The following is a 15,274-nucleotide window of genomic DNA, read 5'->3' as shown; positions in this document are numbered from 1 at the left end:
TAAAACTTTTTTTTTTTTCAATCTAAAAATGATTTTGAAAAGTCTATATTAAGTTTATTTAAAAAAATCTTTTTTAAAGTTTAAAATATTTTACACATACTAATTGTTGCGGATACAATTGCGTGTTTAAAATACTTAATTCCAGACTGCATCAAGAATTGTTTAATTTTCATTATTCTGTGTTTTATAAGAAGTTTCTATTTCCCATGTACTGGGAATTACTTGTTTTGAATTAAAATGGAACAATATTATGAAAAAATTATGTTCATAGTTTTTAATTCATTTACAATGTGAAAGAAAATGCCTCCCATGCAGTTATCAACTAAAATCTCTATATCCTGTAATTGGGAGGCCAGAACTTTATTCCTCTGGTAAGCTGTAAAACCTTTATATTTTTAGACATCAGGGGTCACAAATGAGCTTTTTTAGCCATTAAAAATTCAGAAAAATTTAACGTTTCAATTTTTTCAAAATATAAAGCCAAAATTTAAAATTGTTCTTCAATATTTGGAATGGAGCACAACCTTTGTTCAAAACGTTTATGAACCTATTGAGATTGATAGAACTCTTAGTAATTTCCATTGCAGATATTCAATTTTTTTTTTTGGATCGTGATCTGTGCTCGCATTTCAAACCTTTGTTGAATGTATTCAAACAAAAGTTTTTTTTAAATCAATCAAGAATATTGCAATTTTTTGAAGCTTGTTCTCTATTAAATGGATCTTCAACAGGTGACAAGTTGCTAGGTGACAAGTAAGTAATTGATCCATTTTATGCATAAAGTGAATCTATCTCTTTGTACATCCAGCCAAAACAACAAAGATATAAATACATGTAGCATCGATCTGATGAAGGTGCACATTTGAAAAAAAAAACTGTCTACTAAAGATTTTATTAAGGTTTCTTTAATCAGAAGTTTCTCAATTGGTGTTCACGCGTAAATGTCACATGGAACAGCTAAGATCACGTGATAAGATCAAACCAGTGAGAAACAATACTCATACGTACGAGTACTGTACTGGCTCTGTAAGAATCTTGGAAGATCAAACATATAGTTATTTTTAGTGTAAAAAATTCAACTTTCGATATGCAGAACAAGACCATCGATCTAGAACATTTTTTCTCGTGGATTATGTTACATTGATATATTTGCTTTATTATTAAAACAGATGCACAAATTATTGTCAGCAAACACAAGTAATAAATCTACAAAACGATATACAGGTACTTTTTAGAACTTCATAGTCATAAATTAGGAACAGGTATTATTAATAGAACAGGTATTATTAATAAAACACCAGTATTAGTGTGTCGGCCTGACATAATATAAACTTTTCCATCATCAAATGGTAAAATATACAACAAATTTAATTCCTATTCAATCCTTTTTTGAAAGGGATATCCCCTTGTCATACTCTTACAAAGGTCTTTGAGAGGTCGCAAAGAAAATACATAATATACGTTCATCATAACATGACTGTACTTTTGACGATACAGAAGCATATAAGAAATTATATCACTGTTGAATGACCTGCTAGGAAACCTGTCTGCTTTTTATTAAATAATATTTAATTTGGTTTCTTGTTACCAATAACATCGAATACATGTATTTAAAAATATTAGTACAAGAGGTCATTCTTAGACAAACAAGCTTTGAAATAAAATATCATTCCAAATTAACCTGTTTGTTAGTGCTATCTCGTGAAAAGCTCATTCTCGCGTATATTTGTATTCTTAAAGATTTACATTTCCAATAATTTTCCCTTATAAATTAGAAAACAGTTCATTTTCTCATAAACTACCATTGATAAGAACACGCTTATAGCGAACTGCCAGGTACAGACACTTTTGCATCTTTATACACTTAAACGCCAAAGCTATAGTGCAAACTGTTTTGTTAAATGGTATAATTTATAGCAACTCACATAAATGATGTTTATATAAGATATGAATTTAATTTTTGAAAATTCATGAGATACATGAACTACAACGCTTCACGCCTGCATATTTATCGTTTTCAAAGTAATTATAGTCAGATTATATACCTGAAGATCTACCTGCACTTTTCCCGTTTTTACAATAAATGAAAGAAATATTTTACAGAAAGTATGTATTTAGAGAACTGTTGGAAGACAAAATAACTATTTGAGTCTATCAACTCGTTTGTTAAATTGTCTCAACACATTTAAGACTCTACATCAACTTCCGGTTATGCTTACAGAGTACGATAAGACCAGAGACTTAGAGCATTTCATTCTGAACTTTCTAGTTTTATCCTATACTGTAAGCATAACCAGAAGATGATGTATCCTCTGTAAAGTCTTAAAATGTGTTGAGGTAATATTCGAGGAATAAATGAGTGGTTTACAATAAAGAGGCTCGACGAAGGACGTCTGGAACATTAGAAAAGAAAAGAAAATCTCAAAGCCTACCATGTCTTGTTAAAGTAGGTTAATGATTGATAGTTAATAAAACACGAGTTTGAAGTTGGGGTGTTTGAAATTGAGTAAAGAAGGGTGACCCCATGTACGAAACAAGTGCCTGTGGATGGTGCCTGAGCAATTTCGTGTAGTGTACTGTATACCTGCCAGCGCGAGAATTCGACCTCACAGGTATTGTGCCATATTGTAATTTGTGTATTTACTCAGCTCTGTTACTCCTCCTTAATTAAAAAATTACAATATGATAACTGCATGTACAAAATACTCGTTTATAATATCTCTTTGGTCATTGAAATTTCCAAGGGGATATAAAATGAAAATTGACCATGTTATGTAAACATGGCATATTTAGGGAATTGAGAAAAATTGTGTAGTTAAAAGAATCTTCCCCCCTCCCCCCCCCCCCCCCAGTATTTTTATTTTTTTCACAAAGACATTCTTAAAAAAGGGAAGGGTACCCATCTGTCCGCTGTCCGAGTAACCAAACATTGAGCAAGTAAGATCAGTCAGCGTTTGTTTATACTTAAAGAACACTTACTCGCTCCAGGAAACCTGCTGATCGAATACAAACATGGGTTATCGAACATTAGCTTATTGGTGCATACATGTATTTATGTGTTACGAACAATAGCATAGCTGATATATCATTTAAATGAATATTTATGTGTTACCTCAAGAGAATATACATGACTTTACGTGTGCCTGCATAGACTATCGCTCTACAAACAATGTAACCATTTTGTCACCAATGACAAAAATGCATGTACACTTTCTTGGCACTTATTGCCATTTTAAGATTTGATGGAACATGAACTCAGTAATATGCTGTTGCTCAGCTGTTTCTTGCATCACGTCAAAGAACACACCTCATATATTCAACCCTAGCTACAACAATTTGACTTGCAATTTGAAAAGTCCTATATCATTGAAAGCAAACTCAATTTGGCAACTTATGTTATTTCACTGTCTCGTTTCAAAAACGAAACTGTATTAGGTAATATTTACATTTCCAATGTCTTTGTCCGAGATAAAATTACAAATTGTAAAAATACTTTATTTCTACATAAATCTACTGGTTCATCGATAGGCGCGGTTAAAAAAAATCACGTGCGGGGCGGGACAAATAGAGACAGAAGCGGGGCTATTAGCATGGGAATTTGCAGAATCAGGAGCATGTAAATATAAGGAATAACTGTCAGATTTTTTGGATTCATGACGATGATCAATCGATTGGCTTGCGTGATAATTTTATGCATAAACGCCTTCGGCGTTTATGCAAATTATCACGCAAGCCACTCGATTGATCACATCATGAATCCAAAAAATTAGACAGTTATTCCTTAATTAAATATCTTTTTTTGTTGAATTCTTAAATAGTTGTGGTCCGACAAAAAATTAGTGCATTGAAAATTGCTTCAAAAATTTGTTTATTTCGTCACTTTTCAGGTGTCTGTTAAATGCATATAGGCAGTGTCACTTTATGTCATTTTTTTTAAATTTGTCCAACACTGAAGATTATTGAGTTATTCTTAAAAGTTTTGTGTTATTCTTAGAACAAATGGGGATACCCAAGTCACGAACTATTTCTAAATATTCAAACGCGTCAGGGTATTATATAACAAATTGTGAAAAACAGACTTGAAACGGAAATTCGACACGGAGATCAACATGGTTAAAGACATTTGAAGTGATCACGGAGACGTATAATGGTAATACATATATAAGCAAGATATACCGGTATTAGTAAGTTATGATGTTAGGGTTTTTGCAAAAATATGATAGGCCAAGTCTAAGTCGAGCAGTGAGGGATCTTTTTCGTGCCAACACCTACTGCGACACGGGACCTCGATTATACGGTCTCATCCGAAGGACGGGTCTCCACGTCCCGCAGTGGATTCGAACCCGCGACGTATGGATCATAGGGCTGTCACGAGTACCCGAAATAACCGAGAACCGCGGTCCAAGTTGTTCGGTTCGGTTCCATTTTTCCGGATTTCGGTTCGGGTCTGGTTTATATATAAGAGTCTGTTCAATACAAAAAAATGGCGTCGAAATCGAAGGAATGATGACGATAACAGTGATAAATAAACATCACAACTGAAATCTACTTCATTCCATGACAAAACACTTGTCACAGAAGTATTAGATAATTATCAAAACGAGCAGGAATTGTCAGGTTGTGGCTAATATTAGGCCAAGTAGTTCTACACACCGATGTCTAGACGTTCGCACGGTTAAGTCTTGTTTTCAATATAAATTTAATGTAACAAATAAAGATTTTTCAAGTTAAATTCCTGAAATTAAGGTTTAAAATAGACGTAAATAACCGAACCGAAAAACCCGAAACCGAACCGAAAATTTACAGAACCGACCCGACCCGAAAAATTTTGGAACCGTGACAGCCCTAATGGATCAGCTCCTTACTTTGCGACTCTAGAGCAGACGCTCTAACCACTGCGCCACGCGTGCGACATTGGATAAATGATAATATTTTAAATTTGTTTGAGGAAAATAAAAATTATGAATTATAATTGTTCGTGAGTAAAAAACATTGTAAATGCTGGAATGGATTAAAAAAATAAACCATACAAACACAGCAAGTGAAGAACTTATCAAGTTGATTGACCAGATATGCAATTAAAAAAGTGAGAATTCTGGAATACATGTATATACACTGAACAGGATCACAGAAACGGTAAAGATCGAGGGCAATAATGTTCAAGTGAAGTTGGTCACCATTAAGAATGCAAGAAGTTTCTCTCTAGAGAGATTTGGAATCCAGTACTGTTTCTTTGTTGTTTTTTTCTGTTCAAAGTGCTTGTTACAAGCTTCGTTGAATAAGTGTCTGTCTCCACATTAGCAAAGACAATTGTTGAGGTATTTATAACAAGGAAACAAGATGTGTGCTCGTGATATTTCACTTTAAACAGCTGTTTTGTAAGTTAATTACCTACATTCTCACATATACTCATAAATAAATGATGTTCGAAAGTTACATGTAAGGTAATAATTATCAAAAGAAAACTTTATATTATTATAATATATTTCTGTAAAGAAACGTGCATGGTTTCTTTACCCATGGACTCATATCCTCCTCTAAAAGTATCAAAAAATCGCCATTTTGTGAATCCTTTTCAGGGTTGTAGTTTACTCAGATGACCGATAAAAGCCCTTGGGTCTCTTGTCTTAGCTATATTACTTTTTTATGAGAGTGAGTACCATTCACAGTCGCAAAGCGTTTCTATAATTGTTTTTCTTTTCATATCACATACATGTATCCATGATTATTAGCAAAAGCCAATAACGAGATTTATATAGACTGTTACACGTATTACTTGTGGCTGCATGTGTATCATATCTATTACCTTTTTGGTGGAGAGCATCTTCTGCTATATATCTATGAATATATATATACATTCAGGAATGCGCTAAATCAGATCTACCTATGCTAACTTGTATGAAAAATCAATATCTGCAAAATATAGAACACGCTAAATATAATACTTTACATAAATTGTCTCATAAACAAGGAACTGGGCATTAGAATACCTTGGAAAAACTACTTTTTTTCTCTAAACAGATTTATTGTATTTTGTCATCATAAAGATCATACTTTTGACAATCATATAAAGATGACACGAACATCAGATGAGGTTGGAAAGACCGTCAACTCGTATTAGTACTTTGATTATTTAATGTACACTCAAATGGACTGCTCTAGAAACTCTCTCACCAGTGCAATGTTAATTAAAGTATTAACATGAAGAAATTTTCAAAAGTAAAATTGTTTATTTAAACTTCAAGGAAAGGCAACATAAAATTTATTTTGGGAAATCGAGGATATGATTTCATGCATACAAAACATGTTTAATATAATCAATTGCGACGCTTTCGACCATGGCAGAATCTTTTTAAAATTAAAATTGCAAATACCTTATAAATTAACAACGATTTTTATTCTTCTTAATTGAGCATATATTAGGATGCCTAGGAGGTTTGCGACAAGCTGCACAATTTTTAAGTCGCCATGTAGCAAAGTAACTTCCGCACCCAACACATTTTGGTACATTCTTAAATAGATCTAAGTTTGGATCAGTTTGAGAAGGGCTCTCAAATGGTGCACTTAATAGATCTTCAAAATCATCATCTAATGTTGGAAGTCTTCGCCCTTGGTTCAACACATCAGTTTCATCTTCGGATTCATCCGATTCTTCACAACGAACCAAGTATTCATCATCGGGATCGATATCCTCCGTAAAAATTTGCTGTAATGATTCTTTCCTGGTAGAGTCGACACCATTGGAAAAGGAAGATTCTGTGAATTCTAATGCACTCTCAGAGGATGGAATCGATAGTTGTATCTCATCTCCCAGATCAGTATCCATGTTTTCTATCGCAGGTCTTTTGGAGTCAGCAACAACTTCATGAATAATATCTTTACATTCATCCTCATCTTTGTGTGGTGGTGAAGATGACTCTGTGTTACCCTCGACAGCAAGAGAAGAAAGCCATATAGCTTCCACCTCGGCATCTGTTTCACTTCCACTGTCTTCAGATGCATGAGCAATATCATCATCAGAAATATCCGATGTGTATCCAAAATCAGAATCATTTCTCATACTGGGAAAACTTCGAGTTTCGCCTTTGTTCTCCACCAATTGCACATCTAACAACAGGTTGTTCTCTGTAGGATTTTGGCAAGACACATTGACACTTGTTTCCTCTAATCTTCGCAATGTCCCAATGTTCTCGGGCTGCATGGTTCCCTTCTCAACGCTCTCAATCAAGGTTTCCCTGCCTTCTTTGACAGATCTGACATCCAAACAATGCAATTCAGGTTGACTCCATTCTGATTTACCTTTTTCATTAGGACTACCCTCATCTGCACTAGTCTTTTTTGGAATCCATAAGACCTCCTCGTCGGATTCCGTGGATCCTTCGGCAAAATCTGAAGCATACTCCACATTATCATCACTATCCTCGGAATTTTCTTCTATGTATTGACTCCAGACAGTTGGATTTTGCTGTAATGCACCAGAGGAATCGAATACTTTATCTTCCATTTCTTCCACAACATCTTTTGTGATTGAAGCCTGAATTGATTCAGTAAGAATGTCTTTCTCTTGGATAGAGTCTGAATCTTTCTCTGATGTTTCAAATGTACCATTCTCAATGACGATATTGCTGACAGATACATTTGAAGTTTCTCTCGCCGATTCTATCCACGAAGATTCAACTTCCAAAACAGTATCAGTGTTGCGGTCATCTGATGCATATCCTGCAGTATGAGATGAAGAGGACAGATCGATCACATTATTTTTCACACAGACAATGTCTACAGATTCATTTTCATAAATCTCTCCTTCTGAAACACAGGTTCTAACTTTTTCAGAGGCACCATTTGCATCAAAGGGCGAAACAACAGTTACACTACTTGTATTTGACTTGGAATGTTGTAAATTCCGAACCACTGTGTCCTGAAATCAATAAATAAACAAATACATAAATAACATAAATCAACCTTTAAATTTCTTCAAGAGCGATGAGGTAATACTTTAGCAATCAAGTTATTTTTTTTAAACAAGTGTAAAAAACATGGGTAATTTTAAGGGTGCATGCTATTTTTTTTTAATCGCTCACAAACTCGGTAAAATTTTTAGTTAAAAACAGAACTGGGCTCCACCATGTCCCTTCTCCTTGTGGTTCTAAAACCCAGATCATGCAACTAAGTTTTATGTTATACACTGCTGCCTAACATTTTTTATCAGAATATTAAAGTACGAGGGGCATTTGAAAAGTTCTGAGAATTGCTTGCTAAAATATTAACCATTTCACGGAAGTTAATAAGTTTGATACCATTGAAAAGAGCTGGAAAATTTGCACTTATATTGACGTCATTTTCTTATATTTATGACGTAATAACTCCAAAAATGACGTCAGAATCTCGAATGTTTAGCATACTGAAAAGTCGCGTTTTTTGTCCATATGAGAACATCGAAAAAGTGCTGTCAAAGGCTTCTTTGAACGGATATTTCAAAGAAAATTTGCATGGATGTAGAGAAAGACTGTAACGATGGTACGGTAAATCAGCAATTCCATATCTTATTTTTTGCTTGGTTAATAAGCACGGTAATTTTATCTATGGCGTTCATAAAAGATTTTTATTTATATGATATAGATGGATTTTCGGTCTATTTAATATATAGTTCTCCCCTATATTAAATAAAAGATATTCTATATAAAACTGAAGTGTAACAATGCAGTTTTCCACAAATGTATCTTGAGTATCAGGACTCTTACCGTTTACGAATAGGACGTACAAAAGTCTTCCCCTGGACTTGTTTCTGTGCATATTTTTTTCACAGTATTTCAACTTCGGCGATCCAAAACTCACAATTGCTTTTGACTTTCGACTCAAAAAAATAAAAAATAAATCTGAGTTTCATTGCCATGTACAATCTTATTTATTTTCCATGATTTAAAATTTTCGAACATATCGAGTTACGGTGAGGTCAGAACTACACCGGCGCCATTTTGATTTTTACGAGAAAATATAGGACACCATTCGCTTAACCTCTCTTGAGCTTTAATCGTTCCCGCAAAATTGGTCAAAACACCTGACGAATTAATGCCAGCAAACTCTGTAACACCGTCCACTATTCTCCTGTTATTGTCAACTTTGTGATTTTCTCACTTTAGCGTTTTTTTTACCCAATGTTTTGCGCGCGATTCGATAATAACATGCTATGTTTGACACACTCTTAAACCATCTCAGAACTATAGGAGCCCCTGAATATAACTTCATATGATAGACATTTTTCCAACTGGCAGTTGTATCTGTTAGCTTGCATCCGAGTAATGAACAAAAGTTGACTTTAGAATTTTACTTCACTGAAATTGCGTATCTTGTTACGTCATTTTTATGGTAAGTATGCTAGACATTAGAGATTCTGACGTCATTTTCGGAGTTATTACGTAATAAAAATTACAAAGTAACGTCACAATATGTGTATATTTTTGTTTTCTGTCCAATAATAGCATATTCAGTAATTTCCATTAAAAGGTTAATATTTTATCAAACTGTTCTCAGAACTTTTCAAATGCCCCTCGTACTACACTTAAGGTAGAGATTGATAGGTTGTCAACAAAAAAACTAACCACTAAAATTTTCTGAATTTTATATATGTTTGTGTTGAGTCTTTGTTCTAAATCATATTAAAAATTCAAGGTAGGTCATCGGGCTAGTTTAAGAGAAATTTGATTATTTTAATATAGCCTTCAGAACCCACCGAAGAGCTGAAAAAGCAGGGTAAAATAATATAAGAAGAAGAAATGAAAAGGGCTATAAAATTTTTATTGATATATTAATTATCATTTGTCTTATATGAATTCAAACATCTGTCTATATGAATTAATATTTGACATCAATCTTAAAAGTATCGAGCATTGTAAACAAAAAACAGAATTACATTCACCAAGATGCATGGTCAAATTACGTTAAAATATTGCCTATTCATTGCTCAAAGACTCACACTTCTGCTTCCACTGTGAAAAAATTACCCATCAAATTTCTTTTTTTATTGCATATTATAGTTAGTCAATAGGTATCTTAAATTTCAGAAAAAAATCATACTACATAATGGGGTTTAATTTCAACCTGGCGCAAGTTTATTATCTTACACCCTACCCTACCCCCCTTCCTTTACAAAGGATGCACTTTTGAAGAATATGGTGACTAAGAGAGATTATCAAAGAATTCATAAAAATATTTCACAGAAAATGAGTTAATTCTTTGTAATATTCTTCTAAATTACATTTTAAATCACAAAAGCAAATATTTATACATCCTAGACACATGTTGCCCTGGTTGACCTTTTTGCACTTACATTCAAACAGATATGAACTTTCCTTTATATCGTTAAAATTGACTTTGATAGATTTATTATACATATGATTCTTGGATGAATTTTCAATGACAATATCTTTTGACCAATTCTGTGCATAAATAAACTGTTCTTTTAATCTTCCTTTGACAACATTAGTATTAATTTCACTTTCCTTTAACAGTTTCTTTTTCATTCCAAATACATGTATAACATATATAAGAATACCCAGTGATTATGAAGTTGTGTAAACAGAATCAATCCACAGTATGTTATCCTTGTTTTAAAGATATTCAAATAAAAGCATGAGTTATGTGTTTCACTGTTTAATGAAGACTGCCTGGTCATCAGTAGTCAGATATTAATACACTAAAGCATCACATGGTAAAAAGTGCGGGGTAAAAGAGTGAATCGGTTATCATTACGTAGAATACTTACGCTCAGCACGCTGTTCTTTCTGTAGAAAATTACAACAATTATCTGTAGTACAATCCATCCGAAAACAATCTAAAATAAAACCTCCAATAAGAATATTTCTATAAAATAGCACTGCAAAACCACTGCAGAAATGTGTAAAAATTGATGATATTTTGCAATTTTTCCCTAAAATTTATTTTCTTTCATTGTATTCTCGAAAAAAGTATGAGGAAGAAAAGTAACATATTATTTGAAATCCAGATTCTGATGACATTTGTAACTAATTGTCCTAAACTTGAATTAAGTGAATGAAATGCCGAACACTATACCAGAATGACTCCACAAGACGTGGGGCACACAGATTCAGGAACTCTTCGCAGGCCAAGAGTTTGAAGAATTGTCTCCAGGAATGACTGATCGGGTTCCCGACTGCAAATAAAAATGAGAAAATCAGCTGTTAATTATTTTCGTTAACTAAGTTCTAAGATACTAAACAAAAAAAGTTTTGAAATAAATATCTATCACTCTTTTCAATTTTGTTTCAGGATTGTTTGTTTTCTTGGAATTAACTCCATTTCATTCTTAAAATACTAGTACATGTATATATTTACCAGTAAATGTAATCCACAAGCTTGTGAGTGGTGACACCAGTCAAAAGAGCATCTGCGCCACCAAAATAAAAAATCTTCCTTTTGTTTGACATTTTCCCTGCTTTGTTAACCAAGGCTGGAATCTTTTACCCGAAATTCGCAGTTTAACCTTTGTGACGTCAAATAATTGTTCATGACGTTGGATTCTTAAAGCTTGTCTTTAAGATCCATTATGACGTCGTAATTGATTTAAACTTGCTTTTCCCCGCACTTTATGGCTAATTGAATTAGACTGTTTGACGATAAGACTTACGTAAAAAATGAAGCATTTTCATGGAATGCAATTTAAAATCATGTGAAAAGTAATCTCATACCAAAATTTAATTTAGATATTATTTCAAGTAATAAAACTAAAATTTGGAGGAGGACGTATAAATGAATTATACAGATACATGTACTTGTAATATCAATTTCAAAGTGTACCGAAAACAATGATACATATATTAAGGATAAATAAGTTTTTATTTCATAAATCAGCAATATTTCTCATAAAGTTATATTCAAATAGGTAACCTGAATAATGTTTACCAGGTAAAGTGAAAGAATGTAGGATTTTGTTGCAATGATAAAAAAATTGTGCCAAATTTTTATAGCATTACATAGAAAACGACAATTTGTCGATTTAATTTAATTTTTGTCATTTACATGTAGGGAGAGGGCTTAATAAGTTTTTAGAACTTGTGCCCAATCCCTTTGTAATTAAAAACTACAATAAAATATGTTCAAACCAGAAAACGACACAAAATGGTCTAAGTACCAAAGAAAACTTACGATTTCTTTATATTTTAAGGATTTGTTATTAATGTCATTTCTATTCAAAATCAGTCAAAAAATATATACCAAGAATGCATCAAATTTTTGTTTGTGTAATGTATCCTTAGTTAAGTTTTAATAGAGTATTATTTTTTTCATTAATCGTGGCGACTTTTGAGGATTTGCAAAAAGCAGGGATATTGGAAAGAAAAAAAAAACGATAAATGAATTACGAGGGTTGTTCGAAAAGTTCGTGGACGATGTCAATCTTTGTTTTACTACTTCCAAGAAATTTAAAATAAGCAAAATATGATGTGTAAAAATATTTGTTTTGTTGATCTGCGAAATTTCATTCCATTCGATTTAATAGAAATTAATTTACTTCATTTTAAAATCAACATGTTTTGTAACCACGGCGCACACTTACATGTGAAAAATAAAAAGATTTTTTTTAAAAATGTTTTTTTTAATAATATGTACGTATAAACATTATTAAATAGTTTTATGAATAATTCTCACAAAATGCTTGTTCTTTCTTAGAAGCACGGAACATCGGTAGCAAAGGGATTTTAATCCACCCCTCATCCCGCTATGGGTCAGGGTTAAACCTTGAATATTACATTGAATAATGTTTGCTATATATACATATTGATAGAAAGTGCCGATTTAAGTTTTAGCAAATATCTACGTGTAAGATGAATTTTTTTCTTCGATTAACTGTTTTTCTGTTGTTGTTTTTTTTTTTTTAATTTTATTTACTGAACTTATTTTTAAAAAATTCGATCCTCTCCCTGGTACATGTAACAACATAATGCGCAAGCGCCTGAAGATTACATAATTAAAGGGTAAATTCAGGATTTTAAAGAGTCATTGTCGTCGATAATTGAATAAGTGAAAAAAAAGGTTCAGAGTTGAAATTTTTTCTACCATATAATGTTTAAAGTATTCAAAGCCAAGCTCTCTACCGATTCGCGGATAATCAGTGAAAATTGATTCCATACTTCTAATTGTTATTTTAAAAAGTAGTATATATATATATATATATATATATATATATATATATATATATATATATATATATATATATATATATATATATATATATATATATATATATATATATATATATATCTATCTATCTATCTATCTATCTATCTATCTATCTATCTATATATATATATATATATATATATATATATATATATATATATATATATATATATATATATATATATATATATAATTTTTTTATTATTTTTTTTTTTTGGTGCAATTCATCAACATAATTAATATCTTTCAAGGGATAAAATTGGTCTTACAAAATTAAAAGTTGCATATTTTGTTCATATTTTGGTTTTAAGTTGATTTAAAAAACATACTGAGTATGTGCTTTTCAATAATATTTTGGGTTGAAAATAGCTTCAAATTGAAACTACATATATCTATCTTTGCAATTTAACACATCTCACAAGATATATGTTCGATGCAAACATTGAATGGTATGGAAGGAAGCTTTTAGGGAAATTTACAAGGTTTCTTTCGAAATGCCTTGTGTTCCTCGTATAATTTTGAATTTTTCCTGCATAGAAATAGCTTTAAGAGATTAAAAAATAAAATAAATATATTTAGAAGCATAAAATAAAATTTGTTGCACAAAACGATTTAATTTCAAGTTACCTTTTAAGTATAATGATACATCAAAATTTAAGTTATCGTTCCATAACTTTCTTATTCTTATTTTTTTTTAAATCTGTTCCGTCACAAAAAAGCAATATTATAACATTTTAAACTACATGCTTCAAACCCTAATATTTAGTGAATCCTGTTGAGAGAACTTGCATTGGGTGACACAAAGTCATGTAAAACAAGGCACCACTTGTGCTGTTTTTGAATCAGAGGGAAAAATCGCACGGAGATAACATGTCAATGGATATTTTCCTAATCTTCATTCCTTGAGATTTTTATGATAAATTTCTTGACTACAGGATAAAAAATAAGAATGGAGTTTATATATTTTTAACCTTAATATATTCCATTAAAAAATCAATGACTATACAAAAAAATAAATAAATGTGAACGTACTATATTTAAGAAGATGAAATATATGGTAAAAATACCTGTGGTTTGAACATATTTTATTGTATAAATGATATACAAATGGTTTGAACACAAGTTCTAACAACTTACGAGGTTCTCACCATAAATGGCTACAACTGTCAAGGTCTATATATAGAAAAAAAAATATTGATATACAAACATGTTTGTTTTAAACATACATTAATTACATGATAAATATATAACTAACTAGAGTTTTAGAAATACCTGTCAGGTTCTACAAAATGAAAACTATAGACAGTACCTCGTAATAATTCGTATTTTTATACAATCACCAATGACTTGTTTGTAGACATATTAACGATTTAGAGCTTCTCCTTCTACATAATCCACGATTCTTTATTTTACAAACACATTCTTTGAGAGTAAATGACAAATGACGTCTGTTGACCTGGTGTATGACCTTGACGCTTATAATGATCCGCCACCTAGGGTAGGCGCTCGTGGGATAGCTTTGAGTTGATAGCCCCCACAGTAATACCCCAAGTAGTCTGTTGAAGTTTCATACATGAATCATCGGATGGGTACGTATATCCTTGTTCCTTTAATCTCAAAGTAAACTTCGAATAGTTTTACTAAGACACACGTTTAAACAAAAGGGTTAACAGCTATTTTAGCTAGACTTGCTCTTGCAGATAATTAAATATCTCGGAAGATGTTTTATTTGTAAGAGAATATGAGCTTAAAAAAATCGCGTATATAATTTTCTGCACAGAGTTCATTTCTGTGAAAAAAGAAATAGAAGTAATGGACAGTATTTTTATGACCCCGTAATCGAAGATTCGGGGGCATATAGTTTTTGCCCTTTCCGTCCGTCTGTCTGTCTGTTTGTCCGCAGAGGATCTTGCTCATAACTTTCGATTGGTTGGAGCTATGGCTTTCATATTTCACACATGCATTCCTTGTGACAAGGCATTTCTTTGGGTACCGATATATTTGACCTTTTGACCTTGGAGTTTGACCCACTTTTGCAAAATTTTACCAAACTTTAACCTTGGCCGTAACTTTTGAACAA

At 32.0% G+C, this 15,274-nt stretch overlaps 1 protein-coding gene across 1 annotated transcript; it reads right to left on the bottom strand.

Moving 5' to 3' along the window:
* Nucleotides 1–6,210: 6,210 nt before the first annotated feature.
* LOC133201041 (uncharacterized) lies at nucleotides 6,211–11,444 on the bottom strand. The gene is made up of 4 exons (XM_061336844.1): nucleotides 11,353–11,444; nucleotides 11,071–11,170; nucleotides 10,763–10,831; nucleotides 6,211–7,918 (listed from the first exon to the last, which is right to left on the bottom strand). The coding sequence occupies exons 1-4, from the start codon at nucleotides 11,442–11,444 to the stop codon at nucleotides 6,383–6,385; spliced, it is 1,797 nt and encodes a 598-aa protein (XP_061192828.1). The 3' UTR covers nucleotides 6,211–6,382.
* Between the last annotated feature and the right edge of the window lie 3,830 nt (nucleotides 11,445–15,274).

This window comes from Saccostrea echinata, unplaced genomic scaffold (assembly GCF_033153115.1).
Source record: "Saccostrea echinata isolate AGI-Se365-2 ecotype Australia unplaced genomic scaffold, CSIRO_AGI_Sech_v1 ptg000042l, whole genome shotgun sequence".
NCBI classification, from domain to species: Eukaryota; Metazoa; Mollusca; class Bivalvia; order Ostreida; family Ostreidae; genus Saccostrea; species Saccostrea echinata.
The sequence above is the reverse complement of the archived record's forward strand: the minus strand, read 5'-3'. Positions and strand labels throughout refer to the sequence as shown.